Consider the following 27,499-nt stretch of genomic DNA (forward strand, 5'->3'; position numbering starts at 1 on the left):
AGACTTCGTCGTGTATTGCATCCTCTTAACTTTATGGCGGTGTTGCCTGGATGTGATGTAGCCTGCATCTTCGAGTTAACATTGCTTTATTTCTTGACCCATTGGTTGCTCTGTTGCGAATTCGTTTACGTAATTAATATTTTCCCGATTTTATCCATCACTTTTGCAGCTTTATTTCTAACTTTGTAATGTGACTTCTTCTTATTCATGTGTCTCGTGTATTATTAACTCACTGACACACACCTACGGCTATTCACATCCTCTGTTGCTCCTTGAATTCTGTGTTGAGGCTTCAATGCGGTTAAAGTTGAGGCTGAGCTAAGACTGCTAATTCGCCAGAGACGTTACAGCAGATAACTTATTTTTTCAGCCTAATTATTTCTTAATCATTATGCAACCCACATGCAATTAATAATGTTTTTTCGTATTAAATTGATTGATGTGATGAAATTATCATATAGAGTTCATACTCTTGAATTTTGTGTTGTAGTGTGGTAAGCGTTTTACAGCGGACATGGGACAATGCAAGTCTATGGCAAGTGTTAGCACAATGTCGTCGTACCAACTGTACAGTCGGTCACTGCAGTAGCGCAGGTGCCCACGTGTTATTAACTTGCTCAGCCTAACATACGACCATATACATTCGCTATATACAACGAATGTACGGCCATATACATTTGTACAGTACATTCGTTGTCCATATACATTCGCTAGTGAGTGGCGTTAGCTCAGTGTGGAAAATCTGCGCCAAAGAATTCTCTTTAAATAATATCATAGATGATTGTGTAATAAATAATATCTCACTCAATGTTTTAACTTCGAAAATTAGTGTCCATGTTGTATTCAATGAGATAATTTTCAGATATAAATTTAAAAGAAAATAATTAGCTCATTTCTGCACTCATTTGTGAACTCTCATAATTTCACTGATTAGTTCCGTTAATAAACACTCCGTATTTGTTGCTGTTCAGACCTCTCAGCTTTTTGTGGGAGTTTTTATACTGATAAGCCTATATATTTCCCCACAACTGTCGTCTCAATTAGGCCTAATGCACAAACATCACATGTGCTCACGATACTCGTACAACCGTTCCTTTAGGCCTGTGGTCCTCTCTGTCTCTGAAGAACTATTCCGTGCTATTTCTGTTCAGTATTAGCGACGCTGTCTTTTGTTAAAGATCTCGCTGCGCACTTGAGTTAATCTAGTCGATAAGACGCGCCTCTTGAGACGCTTCTTTGATGTCTTACGCTACTTTATTACACCCACGTCACTGCTTGGCTCATGAATCAGAAGTTGGAGCTTGGAACATCGATATTTTTTCATCGAATTGGTCGATCCTCAATTGAGTATCATGTTGGACTAGGGCACTAATAAACAGTGGTTCAGATATCAGAAACATTTTCTTCTAAGTCTTAGAAGAAATCTAAGTAGTTACTCGGCCGGTCCAGCATTCTAATGTTCAACGTGAGCATGTTTTTCCTTAACAAGTAAAAAAATGCCCACGCTAGACGTGTTCATGGCTTAGTAGTTCCGATTAGCCGTTTGTATCTGTTATTATATTCAATTAGCGAACTTCACGCTATGCTGAACCGCTGTCTGCTGTAGCACCCCATAGACAATCCAGAGAAGAATTTATCGCCAGACCACTTTTCAGTAAAAAATGGCGAGGTTTCTATGCGAGGGGCAAACTTTTCCGTTGAAATACAGAGCAAATTGTTAGCGTGGTAAAGCATGGAGTGGCGTTTAAATTCTTAACAATTACTATTGCCTCCAAGTTAGTGAACTTCATAAATTAGCATCGTCTCCACTTCATGTTAACTCGATGACCGAGAAACAGCTGAATATTTTTCTTCACAAGTCTTAATTTGCATTAATTTTTTATATAATTCAACAAGCGAATTTTTTCGTTCTTGAAATTTATTTAAATCATCGTTTATTTTACGCTATTTCCTCTGTTTTTCCTATTCGCCTCATTTCATTTCATCATAAGCAATAAATGATGCGTGGTAGCCTTCTTCAATTCTTGGCCAGATATTTTTCCCCTTCACTGGCATCAATGACGTACTATAGTACCTATATATCATGTATTATACCTTTGAATATTTGTATCGTGCATTACATGGCTTTTCATAACAAATTTGCCTCCATCACTGATCATACCGCGGCGCCCTATAAACCCGCCTTCCTATTGAGTGTAACGGCCCATAAGACGACACTAGCCGGCCGCAGACGCGCTCGCTGTATCGCGCGCACCATTTTTGCACGTTTTTGGAACGCCGCATTAGTTTCTGGATTAGTTTCTGGAGTGCACTTAACTCTAACATTCTTACATTCTTTAAAAGTCATGTGAACGACAATGAAAGCTGCCACGTTAGCTGTATAATCTTTTTATTGTGATGCAGCGAAAGTCTGTCGGCCGCTGTGATTCAAGAGCACGTTTCTAGTTCAGATTTTCTCGTCTTGATGAAAACGTGTCGCTGAGTTGAAGCCCTGCGTTTTGCTTGCTTGTATTCATTGACTAATTACTGTAAAATATTCAGGTGACAATATTATTACCTAATAAATTTATCATTAATTTAAATCGCAGTTAGCAATTCGACTCTCTGGTTCGATTTGGACCCAATTTTTTTCTAAAAATGATGTCAAAAGGAATAATTTGCTTCCTTCTTAATTAAGAAGCCTGCAAGTGATGCAATATAACCAATTTTGGTTGCTCTTGCGCGGTTTTTCTTAAACCGCATAGAAAAAGGAATGTCTATTAGTGACTGTTGCTTCTGTTGTGTATCTTTTGTTTTGTTTTTTTTTCTGGTTCTTTTGTCTACTTAACAGGATGGAAATCCACAGTTACACTCCATATCAGTTACGCTCAGCTACCCAGTATTGCTTGGCCGTTATAATGCAAAAACGTAATGGTCCATGGTTGGTCAGCTAGAGCTCATCCGGTCGACCTTTGACCATCTCTTTTCCCTCACCGGGAAACGAACAATGTATTCTGACGCAGACAAAAAGTCTTGTGGATACTACAACCCTCCTACAGCCAAATGAAAGCATACAAAATGCTTATCATTTTGTTCGCACAATACGCCCTTGCAGGTTAAAAGTTTCGGCAGGACAGGACTCCCAATTTAGTGTGATGAATGTCTTCGAACATTTGATTGTGGTAGTGGGCACCCTCTCCTACTTTCTTTTTATGAGGAAAGAAAAATCAGTAAAAATTTTGTGCAGGTCGGATAATAATTAGGACTTGCTACCTAGTTTTAAAATACAAAAATTCAGAACGCAATTCGCATGAAATTGGCTGGTAGGTATGTTTTGCCTAGTGAGAACAATTGCGGGTATTTATGATAATGCTTTATTTATGTAATTCCTTTAGAAATGTTGCACCCTTAATGGAATCTACCATCGGCACGCCGTCATTTAAAATAAAAATGTTTAAAATACAAATTTTCAGCACGAGCTGATTTAACACAACATCCGGTTGTGTTGAGCTCATGCTAGAGCCCTTGACGTTCTAAAGCGGATGTCGCTAGGACAGCTGAGAATTAATTCATTGTATGGACGTTCAGAAAAACTGCAAAAATAATGAATTGAAAGAAAATGTGCGATCTTGTGAAATTTTCCATACCAATGCGAGGACCGTGATGAACTGCGACAGGGTCAAACTGAATACAAATCAGCTATCCTTCCATTCGCTGAGAACGAATCAATAAGATTTTTATAGACAGAGTTCCTGTCGATGGAATGTCATGTATGGTACGCTAGTGCTGCTGTTCATTGCTGAAGATTTGTCGATGGTTGTTGAACAATCTGTTGATCTAGAGTTTCTAGACGAACAAACTGCTTACGAACAATGGAGAACAGAATAATTTCATGGCTTGTTGTTCAGTACAATCTGTAGACAGAATCATCAGGATAGAAGAAATTCAATGCTGATTCTGTGACACAGAAGAAAAAAATCAAACTTGAACGAATTGGTACTGACGCACAACATTACAGCAAAATTTCGTTTTTGTAAGGTAATATTACACAATTTTGATAGGTTACTGATTATTACGAATTGTTGGTTGTACTTGAAATTCAGATGCTAGTGAAACCTCCAAAAAATTTTTTTAAATTTTTCTCTGGTTTATTTTCTCTGTGATAGGAAACATTTAAGCTCGTGCCTATTTTTCATCCAAATTTCGGTGTACATATCTGCATCACCCTAACTCCCATCCTCATACTCTTGCCACTAATTTTTGGCTAGCAACCTCTACAACTAAGATACATTCAAAATTGTCAAACCAGTACATAAAACTGCGATATCGGCTGTTTCCGTGCTGTTCTTTCTATATGGCAGAGGTGTGTTTGTTACTCTTAATATGAACAAATAGCTTGATGCGTTCCTAAGGCAGCAAGTTACTCAATGTAACATGATAACGTGTCTAGTGTTAGTTGAGCACCGCGTCATGAGCAGCAGCATGTTGGCCATGACACCTGGAGAAGCAAGCAACTCTCACCGTACATGTTTTCAAATCTTCACTTAGTCTCCCAGCCCTACCATACCTGTACATGCCAGACGGTTGTGAATTGTTGCAACAGCAACCTTTGTTACTTGTATTATCTTGAGCAATTGTATTATCTTATTGTATTAAGCAATCAATGTACCTACACAGAATTGGATGAGCATAGAAGTTTGTCGTTGATGCACTATAATGTTACGATTTCAATAATATAATAATGTTTGTAAGTTTATTTTAATGCATGCACAAAATATTACTTACAATGGCGCAAGTAAATATTGTTTTAAAGAAATTTTAAATTTAAGTTTCGTTTATTTTATAGTAATTTTTCTCTTGAATTGACAAGACTCCGTATGATGGATGATATAGTAACTGAACAAGGCATTTGTGAAATATGCGGCAATTTTTCGAAAAGTCGATGGTCTCAAGAACTCGAGTGCGACGTTTGATAAAACCGTGTGCTCCTGACCTCGAGCTAGCCTGGAGGTAGTCCAATAAATATTATCATTTTTTTAGATGGCCTAATGACGGGGGCACGTGTGTTTTCTTCACAATTTAATTTTTTGCCAGTTACGTTCTTGCCCGTTGAGACGCGAGCGCTTGATCCTGCTAGGCTCAGGATGACATGGTTTATTGCCGGTGAATTTCTGCCCAACTATTTATGCGATTTGGAGTCTTGACCTTCATAAGTTTTTGAAAGTCCCGCGTGCGCGTCTCATTAATGGCCATTTAAGGTGCATGCACACTTGCCATGGCTGTACGTTTGAAGCTCTTTCAGGAATTTGCAGAGGTAGAGTTCATCCTTTATGCGCCTGAAGCCGCGCATGCATGCTACTGGTACTGGTTTCAAGGTCGCGCTTGTTTTGCAAGGCACGCGCTTCAGAAATGCTGCGTCATGAACAGGCTGGTCGCGTGTTGCAGTGAGGAGGGTGGGGGGAGTGCGGTCTAATGATGCGAATTATATACCTACGTCGGGTTGGTTATAAACTTACTTTGTGACTGGTCACCCGCAATGAACTAGAACGTTCATTGTAACAGCAAGTTTTGTGCCACTCCAGACAGCATTGTAAAAGCATTGTATGCCACTCCAGACTTTTGTGGCATACAATGAACTGCACTTGCATTGAATTGCTACTCTTGCATGAATCATCTCTTGATTGGAACTTACCTCTACCCATGATGATCTAAGTATTTACTTCATGATTTAGGAAGTATGAGGAAGCATTGCAATTTGGAAAAATCGACATTGAGTATATCGGTGTCTGATTTCTTATATTATTTGTTTTTAACCAGAACGTTCATTCTCAAATTGGCGTGTTGTATAAAGTGCATGTTGCAGTGCAGCTCTAAAACTTATTATATTCCCGTTTCAGCAGAGGTTGCGGTCGCCGCTAGAGATCTGATGCACGAGTGGACCTTACACTGACGGCACCATGTCTCAGCACAGCGACGAACAACATGCTTCTGCCTCTTCTGACTCATTTTGGGAGGTAAACAAAATCTTCAACTTGGTCTTCAATTATGATGCTAGCTTAAAAGTCACGTTACATGCGACCTATCACTTTTAACGTGTAATTAGAGAGCAAAATACTGGTGTAAATTTAATTGAAACCCAGGGAACATCAGTTCTTTTGATAGATTACATGATCAATTTGTCGTCTTACTTTAAGCCATTTTGATGTCTAAACAATCCGTATGAGCAAGCTAGCCTCATCGTAAACCACGCAAAAATAAGGCAGAATTGATCTGTCGGATCAAGATCTTCATTAACAGCTCCACTTAAGAGGGGGTCAATTTAGGATTTCCCAGACGTTATAGACGCCAATGGCAGATTCAATAACGTCAACATATGAATGTACCGTTTTGATTTTAATTCATTTGTTAAGATTTTCTGATTTAGGACTTACGGTGCAAGCCGCAAAAAACTTAACAATTACTGTTTGCAACTCGTACATTGAAGTGCGAGCTTGTGCGAGTCAAAATCAGTAGAGAATTTATTGAACCATTGCAAACTTCTAAATTGGTTTTAATTGCAGATCGGAAACTACAAACGGACAACAAAGCGCATCGAGGATGGCAACAGACTTTGTGATGACCTGATGCGTCTGGTGCAGGAGAGAGCTGAGATCGAGAAGCTCTACGCCAAACACCTTAAAGAATGGAGTAAAAAATGGAACAACATCATCGAGAGAGGTGCTCATAATTAACCATCTTATACTGTGTGTCGCCGATACGTTGTACATAATTTTAAACTTTTATAATAAAATCATGTGCGGAATTTTTTATCATTTTATTCACGTAGCACGTAGAATGCACTAAAGTTGTGCCATAAAATATAAAAATTGACAATAGGTTCCTATAAACGTTGAAAGTGAGTCTTTGTTTTAGACAGTGTCCTGTATTATTACTTTTAGCGTAAAAATATTTCATTGAATTTTAGCTTAAAAATATTTCAGGTCCTCAGATCATTCCCGAAACAAGGGGCTCTCTGCACATTGTTGCACAATTGGATAGCTTTATTATTTCAATGAACAAGGGGCTCTTTGCACATTGTTGCACAGTGGGATAGCTTCATTATTTGAACGAACAAGGGGCTCTTTGCACATTGTTGCACAATTGGATAGCTTATCAGAATCCTGCTGATAGAGTTCACGTTAAATAGAGCTAAAATTTGATCTTCCGGCCCGTTTAATGTTTTAGCAGGTGGACATTTGAATGCGCTGAAAATCGAATTTTTGGAGCTAGTAGGAAAAAGTGTGGCCAATTTATGGACATATTTACTTGTGGACATTTTTCCCAATTTTGCACTTAGAAGAAGTAAATCACCGTGGAACTAAAATACCGAGATTAAAATACAGAGAATAAAAACCCACTTGAACCTCCATTTGGCACGGAACTTCTATTCAAGTCCTGTTTTGAGTTTTGAATGAGATTTTACATTTTTTTGTATGAATTTACTTGAACCACGTTAAGAATCATATTTTTATATTTATTGTAACTCTCCACTCCATTTTTAATGTCACAGAATTCCACCATTAAAACTAAAATTCCAGTATAATACCCAGACATGAAACGCCAAGCTTTATTTGTCTAACTTTGGCAAATAAATATTTTATAATCTAAACTTGCAAGTGTGAAGGGAACTATGCAGCCTTATTTGATTCTCTACCATTAACTGACTCCTATTATTTGAAGAGATAATGCTGCTTCCGTCTTTTAAAATGCGCGAAGGGCATAAATTTCGATGTCTAAGCCAGAATTTTTTTCTATTTGTGATTATTTTAATTGTTAAACATAGTAAAAAAATGAGGCTTATAAAATAGCTTCAAACGTAAACAGTGTGATGAGGTTGGCTTTTTTGGGAGATTTTATGTTACCATCTCAGGTCGCCAGCTCACGCTTAGAAAAATTGTCTTTCTTTCAAATGCCGTGCAAGATTATTTTTGTAATTGCAAACGTAATTTTCAGTCGCTGATGATGGGCCAACTGAAGGAGAAGCGTGACACAGAAGAGCTGTTCAAGAAGGCACAGAAGCAGTGGGCGAAGCTGTACGAGCGCGTGAACAAAGCTCGCCACGACTACCACACCGCCTGTAAGGGCGAGCGATCAGCGCTCAACCACGAGCGTAACGCTACCGGAGACTCCGCCCTCTCCCCGGACCAGGTGTGTCCCCACGGGGGCCTCTGGGTGTTGTGTCTGTCTCTGGGTGTTGTGTCTGTCTCTGGGTGTTGTGCCTGCCTCTCCTGTCTCTGGGTGTTGTGCCTGTCTCTGGGTGTTGTGCCTGTCTCTGGGTGTTGTGCCTGTCTCTGGGTGTTGTGCCTGTCTCTGGGTGTTGTGCCTGTCTCTGGGTGTTGTGCCTGCCTCTGGGTGTTGTGCCTGTCTCTGGGTGTTGTGCCTGTCTCTGGGTGTTGTGCCTGTCTCTGGGTGTTGTGCCTGTCTCTGGGTGTTTGCTGGTGCCGGGGGGCGAGGGGAGGCCGTACTTGCCACATTTGGGGAGAGGCCGTGAATTTTAGCGGTCCACTCCAAAAAAATGAATGAGTTAAATTGTTCTAATGATTGCAACCACATTTCGAGCAGAAAGCAAGCCCCTAATTAAATTTAGAGTCGCCCCAGCTTCTAGTAATCCAAATCAGGGCCTATACCTTCAAAAAAAGTTAAGAGATCGTAAGTTCATCAGCCAATCATTGACGGCCTTTCAAGCAAAATCCACCAATCATAGACAAGAAAATAGAGCGTAAGTACTTACGTTCACTTAGCCAGTTTTGAAAGTCGCTCTGATATGCTGTTTAGCCGGGTGAATTTGGGTCAGGATTCGCCAGTTTGAGAAAGTCGCTCATTGCTTTGAGTGTACGATGTGTGAAAGGTTCATGTCTGAGGGAAACTTTTTTTTGTGTCCGGCCTGATTTGAAGCTCCAGAAATTTTTGCCCGTTTCTTGTATGGTTTTAGTTTACGCTCGTTTTACTGGCTGGTGTTTTCCGTTTCCTTTGATATGTGAGATTTTAAAAATTATGTTTCGTACCGTATGCGATTTTAGGTGCGTATAACGACCGTGTCTTTCAAGGGATATTTCATAATTGAATGTGAATGATTTTGCATCATGAAATCCTGTTCACATCCTGCATGCATATTTTATTGGTGTGACTGGTGCTGATTTTTTGGTTTAGTATTTCATTCCATAATGCCTGCTTTTATGATTTGTTCTCAATTTACGTGGATGAATTTAGGGCAAAAAAATTGCCTTCAGTTCGGTTGTGAAAAATTTTTAGGTCTGGTGATTCAAAATGCAATTAATTAATCAGCTTAGTTTGGCATTCTTCATTAAATTTGAGTTTAATGTTTGATAGGTATATTTTCAGCAATATCAATTTGGGTCTTGTGTTCTTTCAGATAAAAAATTTCGCTGCGCCTTTAACATCAAAAATTTATATAGTTTCCCTTTTATCGTTTCCATTTCTTATTCTTGCCTTCACCGCCGTATTTCTCAGGGAAAAAATGATTTATTTCATGTTTAAAATTCAGCTATGAATGTCCTTGCGTCAATGATCTGTGTTGTTCCCCTGGTGCTATGAGGCAACCTCTTACTAGAATATTGATTGCGTGGAGCTTTGGAGCGATCCCTGGAGTTTTGGAGCGATCCCTGGAGTTATGTATTGTTTATTGGGGCGGCTTATTGTGCTAAGTCCGGGGCAAGGTTCTAGCATGAATGTCTTGAATATGATTCCTGTATTATTGAATCTTCTTTGAATAATGTTGCGCAGCATTATTTCAATTCGTGCCAAATAACAGTTTGTACTTGTACAAGTCATGGTTCATTTTTATTTACTGTACCAACCTTAGAACTTGATTATGATACAGCTATGAGTAGGTTAGCGTGAACGCTATTCTGGTGAACCTTTGTACTCACATTGATAGTTCAACGTCAGAATAAAGTCTCTGCGTCGCGGGATAGTTTCACGATTTTTCTAGGACAACGAGACGAAAAATGTAAAAAAATACCTTGAAAGTTCGAAAAATTATCTAGGAATGGAGTCGTAAATCAAAATAATAATTTTGCATCTCAATTTAAGGATTGTATCTAGGATATCATTGAACATTACGATACAGATATAAAACAAGACCTGTTCTAACATTCTTTAGCAACGGAACGATACGAACGGTTTTATTGCGGGTAGAGTTAAACTCTTAAATATTTATGGACAGTTAGCAGATATGGCGACATTTTACTGCCAGCATTTATGCCCTTGTATGTATGGCTGACAGCCAAGCCTTTCTCGATGACGTGTCATGTTTGATGATATACTTCTAACAATCGCGCTTAATGACGTTCACTTGGGTCTTGTTCAAAAATGTACTGAAAAGATTCATTTAATCAAAATCTTACATTAATTATTGACTGGTGTGTCTAATTAAGTCCTGATAAAGCTATTTTAAATCGTCTAGATTAAATCGTCTCGTCTAGAATGAAAATGAACAAAACGCAGTTGCTTGGTCATAATCAAAGGAAGACGTAACTCCTGTAACGTCATAGCAGGCCGTTCGTTGTATCAAAACAGGCCGTTCGTTGTATCAGTTGCACTCTCACGAGCTCATATGAAATGCAACATTGCATTGCTTTCAATGTTGACTTCAGAGACGTGACATTCTTGAAATATATCGAACTTGTACCAATACTTTTGAAACGTGCCGAATTCAATATTATTTATTTCCTTATCCTGCAATCCTTATAATCCGTTTATTTCTCTTCCGAAATTATTAGCTATTCTTTACGTAGTTGTTCGTTCACTGTTACTTCCTAGTTGTTTCTTCAAGTTTCTGTGTTTAATTCACTGGAAATTTTTCCCTTTTCCAGAAGCATGTGTCGGTGAGTCAATCTTTTTATTTCTCGTTGACTAACCGTTTTATTTACTGATCATTTATTCAACGCCACACTTAACTAACTCGAGCAGTAGAACGTATTGCGTATACGCAATACTGTTATAGGCCTATAGATATACGTTATATTGTTATAAGCCCATCATAAAAGGCCTATAAATATTAGTTGTATTTTTATAGTTCTATAAATATACGTAATACTGTTATAGGCCTACAACAATAGGCCTATAAGGTCAACACAGCATACGTTGACCTTATACGTAAAGGCACGTATTTCCTACACGAATGTTAGGGTACGCACACAGTGAAAGCAGGTTGCCAGCGTGCTGGTTACCTGCTCAGGCTGGCGCCTGAAACCATAGAATACAGAAGCCTATTCGTACAGGTTTTCACTGTGAACACTTACATTATTATCCTATGTTCATTCTTGTGGCAGGTTGGAGCAGGTTGCCCGCGCGGGCAAACCTGCTTTCACTGTGTGCGTACCCTAATGGCAGTGATTTAGCTCGTTGCTCTCCTCGAACACATTTTTCCTCGTGCGGCTCTGTAAGCTATGCTTCTAAATCCTCTCACGCATCTCCACGTAGCGACTTTCATCATGACATTTCTGAGTACACGTCTCACAGTATTTTCCCTTCCAGTTGTCAATACATAGCACAGTTCCTAGGCATCCCTCGAATGATTTTCTCATGCACTTTTTCTTGATGTGTTTTCTCCCGTTTTCTAATGTAATTCGTTTTCTTGACGATCTTTTTTGGTATATTGACCCAATTTTTTCTCATTTTGAGAAGCTTCTAATGGTTCACTGCGTCATTCCTTGGTTCAATTCACCGATTTTTCAGAACTTGGTCTGCATGTGAGTCCCCAGCTTTATAGGGAGATAGAAATCCACTTCATGCAGATGCAACTGGGTCTTCGTGGAGAATTTTCAAACGTTCAAAAATTCATCTGAATATGATTTATGTCTGTCCTTACATTTGAAAGCTTCACTTGTATAGGTGGAGAGTGGTAGCCTCGTTGAACACATTTGTTACATTACATTGTTTTTCCTCGGAACGCTTGCTAAAAGAGTCATCGGTATTTATGTAATAACTTTTTTCAAATACCTCATGTTAGATAGAGTTTAAATATAATCCCGTGCTATAAGTATCTCATGGTTGCACGTACTATGCATGAGTGGTATGTTGCTGGTACCCTCATTGCCAGCTGCTTACCAGCCTCTTCCATTCAATGCGTTAGTTTAATTGCCATCTACTATCAGTTGAATTGCCATCTCCGTGTGTGTGCTATGCGCCAAACCTGTCATCGTGGAATCAAAATTGTTGATCGTTAAGGTTTACCTAATTTCTTATATATTCGGTTATCTGTACATTTCAGTATTTCCGACCCGGTAATCAAGATTCTTTAATGACTACCATATGATCCATCTTGTTGACCTAAATAATTGATTTCGACATTATATGCGTTGAATCAATCACACTTCATTCTTAATTTCTATTCCCAAATCTGTTATACTACGTCATTTATTCAGCTGTTGTACTGTCATTTAGAGTATTAAACGATACGTCCAACTGTACTTTCTTTTTTGGATAATTCTTACAATCGGAACAGAAGTTTTAATTCTTCGATGTCAGCCAACGTTAGTCCACGGTAGACATGTCAGTCACTGAGCACAGACACATTACTTTTCTTGTATCTTACAATACTTCTTTCTGATAACTTTATCCCCTCTTATCCTCTCACTCGTGTCTCTGATCACCACCACATCAGCCCAACAATATCAAGGTAGGATCATCGCCCGCTGGCCTGCCTCTTGCGCCCTCACCTCAGCTCACTGCATAGCTCGGCTCTCGTCTCTAAATGTCACTCAAGCTTCTATTGTCACTCAAGCTTCTGCTTCTAAATTAAGTTCAATACTAAGCAGACTGTCTACTCGAGTGGCTTAAAATTATAGCTCGGCTCTCGTCTCTAATTGTCACTCAAGCTTCTGCTTCTAAATTAAGTTCAATAATAGGCAGACTGTTTACCAGAGGGGGCTTAGAATTATAGCTCGGCTCTCGTCTCTAATTGACACTCAAGCTTCTGCTTCTAAATTAAACTAAATACTAGGCAGACTGTCTACCAGAGGGAGGGGCTCAGAATTATGGCTCGGCTCTCGTCTCTAAATGCCACTCAAGCTTTTGCTTCTAATTTAAACTTATACTATTTGGCAGACTGTCTACCAGAGGGGCTTAGAATTATTGCTCGGCTCTCGTCTCTAATTGTCACTCAAGCTTCTGCTTCTAATAAGTTCAATAATAGGCAGAGTGTCTACCAGAGTGGCTTAGAATTATGGCTCGGCTCTCGTCTCTAAATGTCACTCAAGCTTCTAATAGCTGAAGCGCTAGTAAACATTTGGCCACTAAACTAACTAACTAACTTCTGCTTCTATAAATTAAGTTCAATAATAGGCAGAGTGTATAACAGAGTGGCTTAAAAATATAGCTTGGCTCTCGTCTCTAATTGTCATTCAAGCTTCTGCTTCTAAATTAAACTCAATACTAGGCAGACTGTCTACCAGAGGGGCTTAGAATTATAGCTCGCCTCTCGTCTCTAATTGTTACTCAAGCTTCTGCTTCTAAATTAAACTCATACTATTTGACAGACTGTTTACCAGAGGGGCTTATAATTATGTTTCCCTATTCTCAGTTTGATGATTACAGATATCTGGCCCTTATTTTGCTATCGCGCTGCACTTCGGAATTCGTTAGCATCTGCTTTCATGGTTTTGGTTTTCATAATCTTTCTTCATGCCGTACATTTCAATAAGTATCATGCGGTTCTGATCTTATGAAAATATTAGCTTATGTTAAGCAATAAAAATATAATAAATAGTTTCATTAAAAATATAAATAATTTCATTCGAAAAATAAATTTATTTTTCTTGTTCTTTTTTTCTCTTGTGTTTAATTGAATATTTTGGTCGCAATTTCTCGTCTTAACGTCCTTCCTTCAGGCGTCATGTCTGGTGCTTATTGAACTCATGTCTATAACTGCTTATTGAACTCATGTCTGGTGCTTAGCATTACTATGAAGTTGACTGTGACGCTGCTGATGGTGACACGAGTTAAATATACTATAACGTTTATAACGAGCATCCTTTGCTAACGCTTCGTAATCAAACTGTCCCACAAGTCCCTAAATAACCTTCTTCTGACTACAACACCAGAGTCATTCTCCATCATTTGTTGCCTCGCCCTCGTATATTCGGACTTGCCTTTTTGCTTTTTGTTAATTAATGAGGGTGTAAACAATTTTTATTATCAATTAATACTTATTTATATAAAATTACTCGTCATTTTTTGCTTCCCTCTCCGTTTATAATTTGCTTTCTTGTAAGTCCCGTGCTTATCTGTTCTAAATTAACGAATTTTGGGGCCAGTTTTGGTACGATTCTCCTGGCTAATTTCTTTATACAAGTGAATAACTTTGGGATTGTGGTACTTGTCTTAAAACTTAAAGCTTTGGTTGTCCATTATTTGTCAAAGGTAATAGAAGCATTAAATTTATCTCAAAGCCAAAATTTAAAATTTATTTATATCCTCGTTCATGTGCTGAACTCAAGTTTGAAATTAAGAATGAATAGGCATTTTAATTTTTTTCGATTTCATTCGATTGCGACTTGGATAAATGTTAATAATAATAATGTTTAAATACTTTTCATATATATATATAGACATTTTAATGCTGATTATTTTTCTGCTAGATATTAAACGCACGAATTAGGGTGGCAGGTTGCTGTTGTTCATGTTCATGAGTGCAAGATCACAAGCGCAGTTTTCTTCATGCCTAAAATATTTTGAAGCAAATGCTTCACTGATGGATAACAAAATGGTTGCCATAGTTCTAATTTCTCTTTAAATGATTCTCTTTTGTAATCATGGTCTTGTCTAATCTCTCCTGAAGCTTCATTTATTTTCGATGCCTCTTTGTTTTATTATAAAAATTTAGTATAAAGTATTTGCTCAAGTCATTAAAATCTTTTCTGGGAAATACATTTGCTTAAGGTCTGTTAAAATGTTGAAGGAACGTGCAGTAGGTCGTTAAGAATACGTTATATCAGTTGTCCTATATTCCTGTAATAAAATCACATAGCATTCAGTTGTGAAGATGAATGTCTGTTGAAGTGTTGACAACTTGTGTTGATGTTAATGAAGCAATGCATGTGTGCAGGTGAAGAAGCTACAAGAGCGCGTGAGTAAAGCTAAGGAAGACGTGCTCAAGAACAGAGAGAAGTACGAGGCCGCTCTCAAGGAGATCAAAGACTACAATCCTAAATACGTCGAGGTCAGTCTTGCGCTTCTTCTTAACTTTTGCTGGCAGTTTAGTTGGTAATATTCTGTAGAATTATAAGCGATGTCTTATCAACTGGTAGCTCCACTCTTTATATTGCCTTTGCCTTTAACTTTGAGTGTAGTCCTAGTGTGTCCTAGTCCTTGAACTTTGAGTGTAGTCCTAGTGTGTCCTAGTCCTTTAACTTTGAGTGTAGTCCTAGTGTGTCCTAGTCCTTTAACTTTGAGTGTAGAGCCTATGATGTTGAGTGTAGTCCTAGCTTGCATCACTCCAAGTCGGCGAGAACTATCGCCTGGTCACTGCAGTATAACTAATGCTGCTCACCATAAGTTTAAAGCAACTTTGAACGACTTAGCTTTCTGATCGCCTCTTCAGCAAAATATAACCGAGTTTATTACCTACCCATAGCTTAGCTCTGCTCCAGACTAGATATATACACGTTGTACAGTGTACACCATTCTCCTCTTCACTGGTGCTGCAAAATATTAAAATTAGTTTCTCCCCAGGAAATGACAGCTGTTTTCGACAAGGCTCAGGAAGGAGAAGAGAAGCGGCTACGGTTTTTCAAAGAAATGCTATTCAATACACACAAATGCCTCAATATTTCTGAAGATCCAAGGTGAGTCTTACGGGGAATTTGTTTGCACTGAAGTATTTCTCTTGGGATAACCTCGTTAGATTTCTGCCAAAGAAACTGTTAACTTGAACTCGGTACATTTTTTGCCGTACAATTTGGACTCCAAATTATAGGTCAAATGTGATGTTATAATGTAAGGCGATGGCGAGATCAATGTGGGGACCTTTGCTCGCTATCTTCAGCCCGTCCTCCGGCTGTTCTTAATATCATGTCAGGGTACAGCGTTCCTTCTCTTGGTCTACAGTACCGCTGGCTTCCTGTATATCTTCTGAGCTTTCTCTTTTTGTTGCTGTGTGAGCTTTCTCTTCTGTAGCTGTGTTGCTCTTGTTTTGCTGTGTTGCAGCACTTGACTAATTTGTGTCACTGATGTGTTGTTGTGTTGCAGGTTACCGCGTATATACGAAGAGTTCCACCACACGGTATCGAACGCAGACTTCGAGAAAGACCTGAAGTGGTGGAGCAACAACTACGGCGTCAACATGCCCATGAACTGGCCCGCATACGAGGTAAGCCTTCATGTCATGCCATGAACTGGCCTGCATACGAGGTAAGCCTTCATGTCATGCCATGAACTGGCCTGCGTACGAGGTAAGNCATCGCGCTTCTATCCTAGCCTTAGCGCCGAGGTAGTCTAATTATTGCGATCTTCATTACAATTGTGAGTTGTGTCGTTTTGTAGAACGCTCATTTATGTCGTCAAAATTTCCTGTAAGATCTATTTTTATTATACGAGATGTTTTCCAAATTTAATGTGCTTGTTAGCATTTATTTCTTGAATTTTTATAGCTTTTTGAATTGAATATTTAGACGCGTTGGGTGAACGACGCGTTAATGTCTTAATAGTGTAGTTTTCATTCGCTTGTCTGCTTGCTTTTTAGTATCGCAAACATGAACGACATCGACTTATCCAGGTTACATGTATTAGTTACGTCATCAAATTGACTAGAAAAGTGAATCAACACGTCAAATTTTAAGCGCAGTGTATAAGTTTGCTGTGCCTGGATACCTCTGTGTAGTTCAGGATAGCACGCTATCAAGATAGCACGCTATCTTGCTCGTGTTACATGTATTTGTAAAGTCATTAAATTGACTTGAAAAATGAATCAACTAGTCAAATTGTAAGTGCAGTGTATAAGTTAGCTGTGCCTGGATATCTCTGTGTAGTTCAGGACGTTTGCTCGTGTTGGTGTTGTTGTAGTAGCGCCTCGCGTGGTTGCGCTTCATTGATGAATTACGTAGTACCAGCTTTGCTCGGGTTGCCTTGTGGTTTTCAGTAAATTATGCCCCATAGAACTTTTTGATATTCTCATAAGTTTTTAGGAGTTGTGCTCTAATGGCTGATTTGGGTGCTCTTCGATTGATATTCAGCCATTAGACTGAGTTTGCGAAGTCAAAATGCAATCTCGACCCTCGACCTCTTTGAATTGCGCCTTGTTTTCCTGTGAACCTTTCTTCACTCAATATTGATTGATGAGGGAGAGAACTTCAAATTGGTTCTACAATGCTCTGAATAAGATTTATAGCTAATTTTATCGAAAAATAATAATGTCACTATGAGGGTCTTGCAGTACAATTGAATTAGTCAGCACATGAATGCAGTAGTAATGTTTGATGGTTATTAGATTCGCTGCATTGTTTATGTAAGTTGTAAATTCTCTGTGGTTGATAAATAGTTGGAAGATTTGTGAAGTGAATTTTCGATATGTAGTGGCCTTGTAAGCCTCTCAGCAAAGGCTTATTCAAAAGCTGTTTAATATATTTTCCCTGTGCTAATTATATTGAATCAATTTATTTACTCAGAACCAGTTATTTAGACGCGGTATATTTACTCTGCAGTAATTATTAAAATTCAATACTTTACCTGTTAAACGATATTTAGCAATGAGGTGGGCTCAAATTCAGTGATGTCGTCGCTTATTCAATCGCGTCTCTTGAACACAGCAGAAACTAGTTCATAGTCATCAACACTAATGCTTGAGCTGAATTGTTATCAATTTATGGCTAACCTTAACGACTTTTACGATGCGTACTTTGTTTGCTCAACCTACAGTGTCCACTTGTTTACTTGTATCCATGCTGAGTTATTGGGTTTGATGTTAACCCAGCTACTGCATTGTATTGTTAACAACGCCTTTAGCTTCCGCGTTCCATCTGAGAGCTTACGAGTGTCGGTGTAGGGATACTAGACGTAGGCACGCTATCTTACTGCACTGATCCCTCAAGTTAGCCTAGAACTAGAGAGTTACGAGTGTTGGTGTATAGACACTAGACGTAGGCACGCTATCTTACTGAACTGATCCTCAAGTTAGCATAGAACTAGAGAGTTACGAGTGTTGGTGTAGGGACACTAGACGTAGGCACGCTGTCTTACTGCACTGATCCCTCAAGTTAGCCTAGAACTAGAAAGTTACGAGTGTCGGTGTAGGGACACTAGACGTAGGCACGCTATCTTACTGCACTGATCCCTCTAGTTAGCCTAGAACTAGAGAGTTACGAGTGTTGGTGTAGGGACACTAGACGTAGGCACGCTATCTTACTGCACTGATCCCTCTAGTTAGCCTAGAACTAGAGTGTTACGAGTGTTGGTGTAGGGACACTAGACGTAGGCACGCTATCTTACTGCACTGATCTCTCAAGTTAGCCTAGAACCTCTGAATTTTGCCCTGTGTGAGTAGTAAGTGTTTGTCCCATGCAACCCCAGCCTTCCTTGTCTTGATGTTTGTTTTGTATGATGAAAATATCACGAGTTTTGGAATGTGTTTGGAATGTGTACCTATTTATTTTGGTTTTATTCATCGTCAAAATCAGAATAGCTGCATTATAGCCATTAAACATTAATTAATCCTTCAAAAATCCACGTTTGAATGTTTTTTATTTGTTCATCATGTTGAATTTTTGTTAGGATTGCTCTAATTAATTTTCTTTCAATCCTGCTGTCTGCACTTGACAATCACGGTTGAAATTTTTTAAAAATTATTATTTCTGAAGTTTTTGTTTTGGCTTTGATTTCGAGAATGCAAAATGTGATGTGTATATTTCACCACTGACTTAAGATTAGTCGCAATCTCGAACCCCTTGTGGCTAAATACTATGCTTAAACCATTCATAGCCTTTTTAAAAAAATACTTTTTGTATGGCTTGGAGTTATCCCAATATTTTGCGTCGCTCGATCGTCACGTGTTGCTGCGCCGTGGAGCTGCAGTCCTGTTACTGACTCGGTAACGATGTTAAATAATACGTGTGTCAATGTGGGGTGTTTACAGGAATATAGCGAGGAGTTCCGCGACATTAGCGGCAAGGGCAAGAAAGGCATCGCTGCCAACATCCCCGAGGGCGCCATTACTCTCATCAACCAACGCCCTGTCTCCGATGATCACCTACCGCCTGTAATATTCACTACATGTATCATAACTTCTGATTTACTCTCTTCAGAGTCCCCTCTTAGGCTTAGTATCTACACAGCGATTGATTGCGGTATCTCTCTTTACTTAATACCCTTGTAAATAATCACCGTTTCTACACTTTGTAAAATTTTACTCCTTCACTCCCCAGTTACTCAGTGAGAAATTGATATTAATACTTTTGGGCAACTTATCCATGTATCTTCTACTGCGCTAACATCTTTTTGTCATCACCATCAATTTCTACGTAGTTTTTGGAGAAGAAGATTCTCGTAGGTGTGTACAAATACTCGCAACATTATCTCGGACGACGAAGCTTTCTTTCGTTTTCACTGAGCCTCCAGCGAACCAAGTAATGTAGATGAATTATCTCTCTCTTACTATACTCGCCTCTCAGACCTCTCCGTGCTGGAAATTGCTTTAAGTTTCCAAACTAATGTAGATCTTTGCATTTATTTTTCCTTTTTCCTCTTAATAATTTTTTAAGCTTGGAGATGCATTACGTTCAACGTACCTCGGAACAACGAGGTACGGTCACTCTTTCCTTAAATATATCGCTCACTCTGAAAATCTTTCATCAAAAGCATTTCGTGCTATAATTTCATCCATTTATTTGTGTTTTGTTATCACGTGGCGTTATATAAATATAAACACAATATCACAATTCTAACGAATCAGTACATTTCTTTTTTTTAATGAACATTGAACACTTGATTGCTTTAACTGAGATCCTAGTCACGGAAATGCGCCCCACGCTAGAGTCGGAAGCTTGCGTGTCGCCGACATACCTAACTCCTCACCTAAATTGCGAGTCGCCGACATACCTAACTCCTCGCCTAAACCTACTCGCTAAACTGAGCTCTGCAACTTCAACGCGTTGCACCGACGCGGTCTCTTATTCATAGCCTCTTCAGAATGACTTTCCCTTCCTTTGTGTTCTTCATAGATGTTTTCTGTTATTCAAGCTTTGTTTTTAAACGTTTTCTGTCATTATATTGCTGCATTTATACGTATTTAATGCACCATGCATTTTCTGAATTAAACGATCTAAGCAATAGCAAAAACAACAAGAGCATGCGTACTTAGTGCCTAACCAATATAATTGTCAAGACACGTTTATCCGCAATTATCATTGCATCTCTTTTTTTTTTTTAAATAGTTCTTGAAATTTCTAACCATTTAAGTTAAACGCTTATTTTATAAGTAATTCCATTATATTATCTTCTCTAAATGTTTTTTAATGGAATGTTCAGGAATACAACCCAGACCAACCACGCAGCAAGAAGCCTGGTGTTCGCTGCAACAGCGGTGGTGGTGGTGGTGGAGGTGGTGGTGGTAACAACACTAACAACCACGACACCAACGGCGACCAGCAGCCTCCCAACCACACCTCACCAACCTCCTCCAAAGCCTCAGACAACAGACATTCTGCCATCAGGTGAGGCTGAGGCTCGCCTCGCTACTGACATGCCAGTCTCGCGTCGCCTGGGTGGACTGTTGCCAAGAGCTGGGCAGCGTTACTTTGAAATGTAGCGGCCGCTACCGCTACAATTGCTTAAATGTAGCGGCCGCTACCGCTACAATTGCTTAAATGTAGCGGCCGCTACCGCTACAATTGCTTAAATGTAGCGCCGCTACCGCTTCTGAAAAAGTAGCGGCCTCTACATGTAGCGCGCAACTGCCCACCTCTGCTGTTGCGCCTCACGTTAGTAAACTTCAGAATGAAGAGGTCAACGAAATTTTGATAATAGAATTAGGCTTTACTTGAGGGGAGAAATATGTAAGTAACAATTAGAAGCATTGTAAGAGGCAGGAATGATTTTTAGCGCATTTTCTCATTTATGGAAAAAAATGCACTAATGTGCTCGCCATGTCAAGCCGTCAGTGTGTCCGTCCGTGACTTCACTTTTTCGTCGACGAGAAAATGCGCTCTCTGTGACTCACTTCAGTGAGTACTGAGTTATATTTTTTGATTTTGCATGAGAAATAATTTGTGCATTAGGTTATGATTGTTGCTTTACCGCGCGTGGTAACGATGGAACGAGTTGTGCCGCAGGTGTAACACCCTGCATTATAAACCCTTATGTTGTCCCTTGTTGCTATTCCGTCACATTCTCAGTCGCTTGGCTAACTTCTAGTTAAAAATCTCAATATTTTCGTCCATTGTTCAAGATTTAGTCGATTGGTTATGTTTTTTTTTTTTTGTTTTTTATTTGTATTTCTCCAAGCTACCTCTTGTTTCCAGTAATTAAGTGTAACTCATTTCAGGTCGTAGTAAGCTTGATTTTCCAAATGTTCAACTTCCATTGTACATGTTAATGTTTATTATCATAAAATCTATTTCATGGTAGTTTGATAGATTTATTTAAAGAACAATTGCACAAATCAAAATCTTGCAATACTTTCCTGTGTCCCGGTTATGTTGTGTATTTAACTTCATTTTCCGGTCAATTATCGTTTTATTTTACCCGCGAGGCATCTGACATTGAAGCAAAGTTGATTTACGGTTAATTCAATCGAATCAACTCGTAACTTATGTTATTTCGACGTCATTTTCGACGGGTATCTATGAACTCTCTTGGGACGCAATATTGGTTCTAAAATGTCATGTTGTGTAATTGTGTTGACGATATCACTTATTGGAAGTTGAATGTATGTTTAGCTCTAATGTTTTATTCTTTTTCTACGAGTTACTGTCCTTTTTAATTTTTTCATTACTCTATTCGTTCGGGCTTCGTGTCGTGGTATCTGCAATTTATGTCCGTAGTATTATACCATACATAATATCGCCATGTAATGATTCCTTTGTTTGGCTTTCGTAGTTTATGAAGCTAAGTCGTGCGCTAAAACCCAGTATAAGAAGAGTGGTTGTTGTTTTGTATGGATACGTGTTCTTGCCTTAACTGATTTTAGGCCGAGTGCGTGCACCGGCAGCTTGTATGAGCTATCATATCAAGGCACGTCCTATGAGCTCGCAAATATAGTGTAGACGCGAATCTTTAATTTGGTTACGGCACTTTGCCAGCGTGTCGCGCAGTAAGACAAGCCAGGAGCACTGTTAGAAAAAACGGTGAAAAAACGGTCCCACTGGCGTTCTAGTGGCCGGTGGCCCCGTGAAAATAAACTGTTTCGCCGTTTTTATCAGATGTTTTACGGATTTCTAGTGTGAAATTAGAATAAAAACGGCGGCACGGTGTTTCTTTCACGTGCTGACCGGCCACTGAAACGCCGGTATAATACCGTTAACGGTAATTTTTCTAACAGTGAGGTGGCTGGCGCCAGCAACCCTTTTGAAGGCTCCTCAGACTCCCTCCCCTCTAACAGCCCTGAGCCAAACAAGTGAGATGCTTCTGTCGAACCTGCCGACTCGTCCAGAATTTATTGCTTCTTCTTAACACGCCACCTGCTTTGCGAATTTATTGCTTCTTCTTAACTTGGCACCTGATTTAGTTGACTGTTGCTTTCAAACTGCCGCCTGGTTTAAAATGTATTATTTCTTTTAATCCGGCCTCCTGGTTTTAATGCTTGCTTCTTTCAAACCTACCTCCTGGTTTGGCATCGATCGTTTTTTTCAAATCTGCTACCTTATCAAAATTTATCGCTAAGTCCAAAAGTGCTAAGAGGAAGACGACTGGGACTACAGTGAACGCGTCGACCCGAACAAGGAAGGCGTGCCTGTGAAGGCGCTGTATGATTACGATGGCGTCGAGGCCGACGAGCTCACCTTCAAGTCTGGTCAGTTTAACTTTTTCAATGCACTTAATGTAGAGAATAATCACGTGTATTAGAGATTTAGACTGACGTGCGACGCTATAGTATATCAGTAATATTGTGAACAAGAAGATCCGATGAAATACACCATGAAAAAATTATTTATGAATGTATTTTGATAGGTCGCCGTTTAACCCAAGCCCTGGCAAAAATTTCGATGTTTCGATAAGGGTTGCTTAAATGAAAATGAACGACATTAATACTCAGTTCTTCACTTTAAAGTCTCATGTCTTCTGAAATGAAATCGGCTTTGCAGGAGAAGAGTTTGAGAAGCTGGAAGACGAAGATGAACAAGGCTGGTGCACAGGACGTAAGGATGGCAGGATTGGTTTGTATCCTGCGAATTACGTGCAAGTTATTTAAGATGACGCAGCGGTCGTGACGGCAAGGTTGATGCTCCTGACGGGACAAGGCCAACACTTCACGGCAAGGTTGATGCTCCTGACGGGACAAGGCCAACACTTCACGGCAAGGTTGATGCTCCTGACCAGACGCGGCCAACACGCAACTCAAGCACTGAGCTGCGCGACCATCCGTTCCTGTCTACCGCCTCTCATTTCCATGCGCGAGTGTAGAGTGAATAACAAGGCAATGATCGTGACCCGGGTCTCCCATTTACCTCTGAAGAAATACTTGCAAGTGGCTTCTGTTCTGTTATAACTTGCTAAATTTGGCCGTGTCTCCTTATGACGCGTTTGGTTGAGTTTTATAAAGACTTGAGCTCATTCAGATGTGAGTAAATGGGCGGTATTAGATAATTTCATTCAAATCCCGTGAACTTGAGACCTCAGTTTGTCTGTCTGTTCAAGGCCAATAATATCATGAAATCCCACGAAGTTGCGGTTATCTACACGCAATTTGCGCCATGTATAAGCAGAAGTCACAGGTTTTCCTCAATCACCGAAGAACCTTAAATTCTCCGCTTGCTGACGTAAAATCAACTTGCCTCCTTATCGGTGCGATCGTCAACAAATCTGTAAATTTTTTGCTAATATATTTGCCCATTGGCTCCTAATTTAGTTGCATTTGTTATTAGCAACTGGAAGTTACCTGCAATGCGTGCGTGAGTGACAGCTTCATCTAAAGAAGTTATATATTGTATAAAAGCTTCGCGAAGATAACTCTAAAGTGCCAAGAAGTAAACACTGTGCGTTTGTGAGCACGGATGAGTTGCAGAAAAGCAAAAATGAATATATTGTCAATTTGATGAGTTTTATTATGAACTAACTGGTGTCATTCTTAAGTCCGTCATTTGATTTCGTTGGTGTCCTGTAATTGAAAGTTAGGCACTAGTGATTGATGCTGTTGCCGTGCCCTTTGTTCTGCGCTGCTGTATTTGGTATACGCTTTGCTCAAGAGTTTCTGCACCAGGCGTGATGTCTTATTATTCATTTATGAAGGCACTTGCTTCGAATCACATGCCATCTCCGTCACATCTGGTGCCTCGAGATGTCAATTATTTCGAGCCCGAGTTTGTGCGTGCGTCTTGTGTGCGAGAAAGTTATTAGGTGGACTGTATATAAATATATACGTAAAAATATTATGCTTATCATGTAGCTTGTACAGACATGTAATTTGTAAGGCTCACCGTGCATTTGTTAGGCGCATGCCTCTTGAGTGGTTCTTCCCACGTCACATTCTATTGTAAGTAATGTTTCCTTCGTTCTGACTGCCAGGTTGGAAATGCAGCATGAAATTTGTGCTTGAGAACGGATTTTCACGGTCATTGTCCTGTGCCGGAGTAAAAAGCATACTTTTTTCCCTTCAAATTTTAAGTGCGTCCGTTTTAAATGAGTTTACATACAAGAAAGTTCTAGAAATATAGTAGTACCAATTTGACTTATTCCAAACTCCTCGAATGTTGCGCCTTTCGTTGCAGCTTGGCATTTATGGTTGAAGTGCCGGACTGCTTTATTTAGGTGTTGATAATGAGACGCTGAGCATTAAACTCAACCATGACTTGCCGCATACCTCACGCGTCCTTAATTCTTTCATAATCAATTTCTCAAATCTCTTTCCTCATCTCTCGCTTGCTGCTCATATCTCATTCATTTTGTATCTACAGTTCGATGTGAGCTCGTTCTGATATTCATCTTGATTTATATATTTTCTTACACTTGTTCTCTCCAGACTCTCAGCTGATTTTTTCGTTAAATGCCCAAAAAATAATTATACGATCATAATTTAGTGCTGTTACTGAACTTCCTGAGGAATATTTTGAAAAATTTATTCGAATTACATGACTTCTAAATTTGAGTGGTTAGATCTTTAAGCCTTAGAGCCACTGTTGGTCAAGTTTATTGATCCACGTTTATCTTCTTTGAAAAAAATTGCAATTTATTCGACGCATTGCAAGTAGACGGTCAAATATTCTCTCAAACATTCCTCAGAGCTGCATATTCTACTCGTCCGAATAGCAAAGCTATTCAAACGCCTTTAATTCAACGCACTTTATTCCGGCTCTGATAATATAATTGGCACTTGAAGGATGACGCTGCTTCGTCTATTCTAGTAGAAACAATTAATTATTCTAGTAGAAACAAGATAATGACTGAAATTTCACAACTATGGGCTATTGTTCGAGCTGCGGTGTCATCATGCTTGTTTGAGTTGCATCCATATGAGGTAGGGTTCTTTCTTGCTTCTGTCAATTTCAATTGTGTTTTGTAATGGTAATGAGTAGTTTTGTACCACTTCCTTACGTTGATTGCAACAGGTACCTGTATTGGTCAGAATTTGATGTGTTGTGCTCTCCGGCAAGTATGTTACTGCAAATGAAATCATTTCACACAATGGTTATGCTATAGCTTGGTGTGTTCAATGCGTTCCGTCGTATTGTGCAAATGCAGTTCCCGATGCTGTAACAGAATTAATTTTCTGGAGAAGCTATAACTGCTCTGAGTCTGTTCCCTTTCCTGCGAACTTGACTTTGAGCATCTCTGAAGCAGAAGTCATCCAGTAGCATTTACGAAGCTTAGTGCAAATTTCTTCCTCGCTGAGGCTACGAATAGTTAGTGCTCTATAAGGAAGGTCATGTTTGTGTGCATTTTTTTGTGTGTTAAAACAAAGGCTGGTACAGCAGCCTGATCTTCAAAAAGCCTCGTGTAATGCGTAGCTCGCTTGCTCTGTCGTCTCGTAGCGCCTGGCGACGTTAAGACAGCGAGCCACGTTCGCTCTGAGATGAGTACATATACGCACCTGAGCTGCCGTCAATTTGATTAAACTGACGCCAGATTTGTTTCTAGTTTTATATCGTTTTTAGCATAAATGTTTGGGAGTTTGTTAAATAACGTTTGGCCGGAATTATTAAATGTTTTGTTCGTTCCATGTTCATCATGTTAACGTTAAATTGTTCATGGTTAATTTTGGTTTCTCACTCAAATCTCACGACATCCCGTCAAGAATAGCATGCGAGACCTCATCCGTAAAAAAATTCTTCTCCTGGAGCCTAAGAGATAGTTATTGAAGCCTTGGTATAAAAATCAAGAGCCAAATGCGCTATGTTTATTTTCAGGTAATTGCGAGCTACTGATTATAAAATAAAACCGTGCTTCCCTTCACAAAGCGTAAGCATAAACGGTTGTTTGCGAATCATCTTTCTAACGCAGACATTATGGGAACGGGGCAAAATTTACTCTGCATTTGAATATTTGAATGCATACTATTTAATAACTTGTGTCTGGTGAATTATGGAAGTCTTGCGTGTGTTGTTAGAAAAACACAAGTCTTTGCTGCTGTTCGTTAGAAAAAATGTTGATTGGTTTTGTGGTATTTGCATATAATTATGATCTGCATTAATGCTCTATGTTTGGTAATGAATTGATAAAGTACTTTAAATTGCAAATTCTAGATTAGTTGTTGCTAATGTGCATATCAGTTCAAATCAGCTGAGACATTTCTGAATTCTGCTCGAATTTTGAAACCAAATGTTTTTCCGAACTCTGCTCAAAATCGTCTTATATTTTTCTGTTATTCGGAAACCTCCCTGTACCAGGTGACATGTGCTCCTGTACGTGCTCATTTTCTTCGAAAACTTGGATTCTGAAGCAATTAGGTAATATTCCAGCACCGTAGATGAAGAAATAGATGAAAGACTATCGTCCATGCCATGTCTATTGTACACTGTCGTGCGAGTAATAATGACCTTGTTGTGTATAGTCTAAGTTAATTATTGAACCTGTACGTTACATCTTCGCTTCTTATCAACTGAGTTGCAGTTTGGCTGCGAACGAAGCCTCAAAACGCGCCGCTTTTATCGGTGTTTAACCCGATAATGTATAATTCACCCTGCTGACTGGAACAGAGTTATAGTTCTGAAATTTCCGGTTCCTGACACGCTATTAAGAAGATTTTATTTATCAGTAAATAAACGATATACATGACCATGTTCTTGCAAGTTTATCATTGCACTACCGGTGTGTTTCCTCCTAATTTTTCCTGTAGACATTTTTTCAACTGTATTTAATATATTTTCCGCCAAGA

At 39.3% G+C, this 27,499-nt stretch overlaps 1 protein-coding gene across 1 annotated transcript; it reads left to right on the forward strand.

Moving 5' to 3' along the window:
* Positions 1-5,876: 5,876 nt before the first annotated feature.
* On the forward strand, positions 5,877-27,499 carry LOC108664351 (protein kinase C and casein kinase II substrate protein 3). The gene is made up of 15 exons (XM_047882831.1): positions 5,877-5,993; positions 6,540-6,696; positions 7,316-7,320; positions 7,972-8,166; positions 10,854-10,865; positions 12,647-12,661; positions 15,089-15,202; positions 15,715-15,827; positions 16,231-16,351; positions 19,109-19,231; positions 20,500-20,684; positions 22,511-22,585; positions 22,866-22,981; positions 23,274-23,406; positions 23,449-27,499. The coding sequence occupies exons 1-14, from the start codon at positions 5,937-5,939 to the stop codon at positions 23,378-23,380; spliced, it is 1,395 nt and encodes a 464-aa protein (XP_047738787.1). The 5' UTR covers positions 5,877-5,936; the 3' UTR covers positions 23,381-23,406; positions 23,449-27,499.

This window comes from Hyalella azteca, unplaced genomic scaffold (assembly GCF_000764305.2).
Source record: "Hyalella azteca isolate HAZT.00-mixed unplaced genomic scaffold, Hazt_2.0.2 contig11433, whole genome shotgun sequence".
In the NCBI taxonomy this organism is placed as follows: Eukaryota; Metazoa; Arthropoda; class Malacostraca; order Amphipoda; family Hyalellidae; genus Hyalella; species Hyalella azteca.

Bases quoted from the DNA above. Each gene is read 5' to 3' on its own strand.
- LOC108664351 (XM_047882831.1), top strand. From the start codon at position 5,937: ATGTCTCAGCACAGCGACGAACAACATGCTTCTGCCTCTTCTGACTCA. The intron at 5,994-6,539 runs GTAAACAAAATC...TTTTAATTGCAG, and splicing joins CTTCTGACTCATTTTGGGAG to ATCGGAAACTACAAACGGAC. The intron at 16,352-19,108 runs GTAAGCCTTCAT...GGGTGTTTACAG, and splicing joins TGAACTGGCCCGCATACGAG to GAATATAGCGAGGAGTTCCG.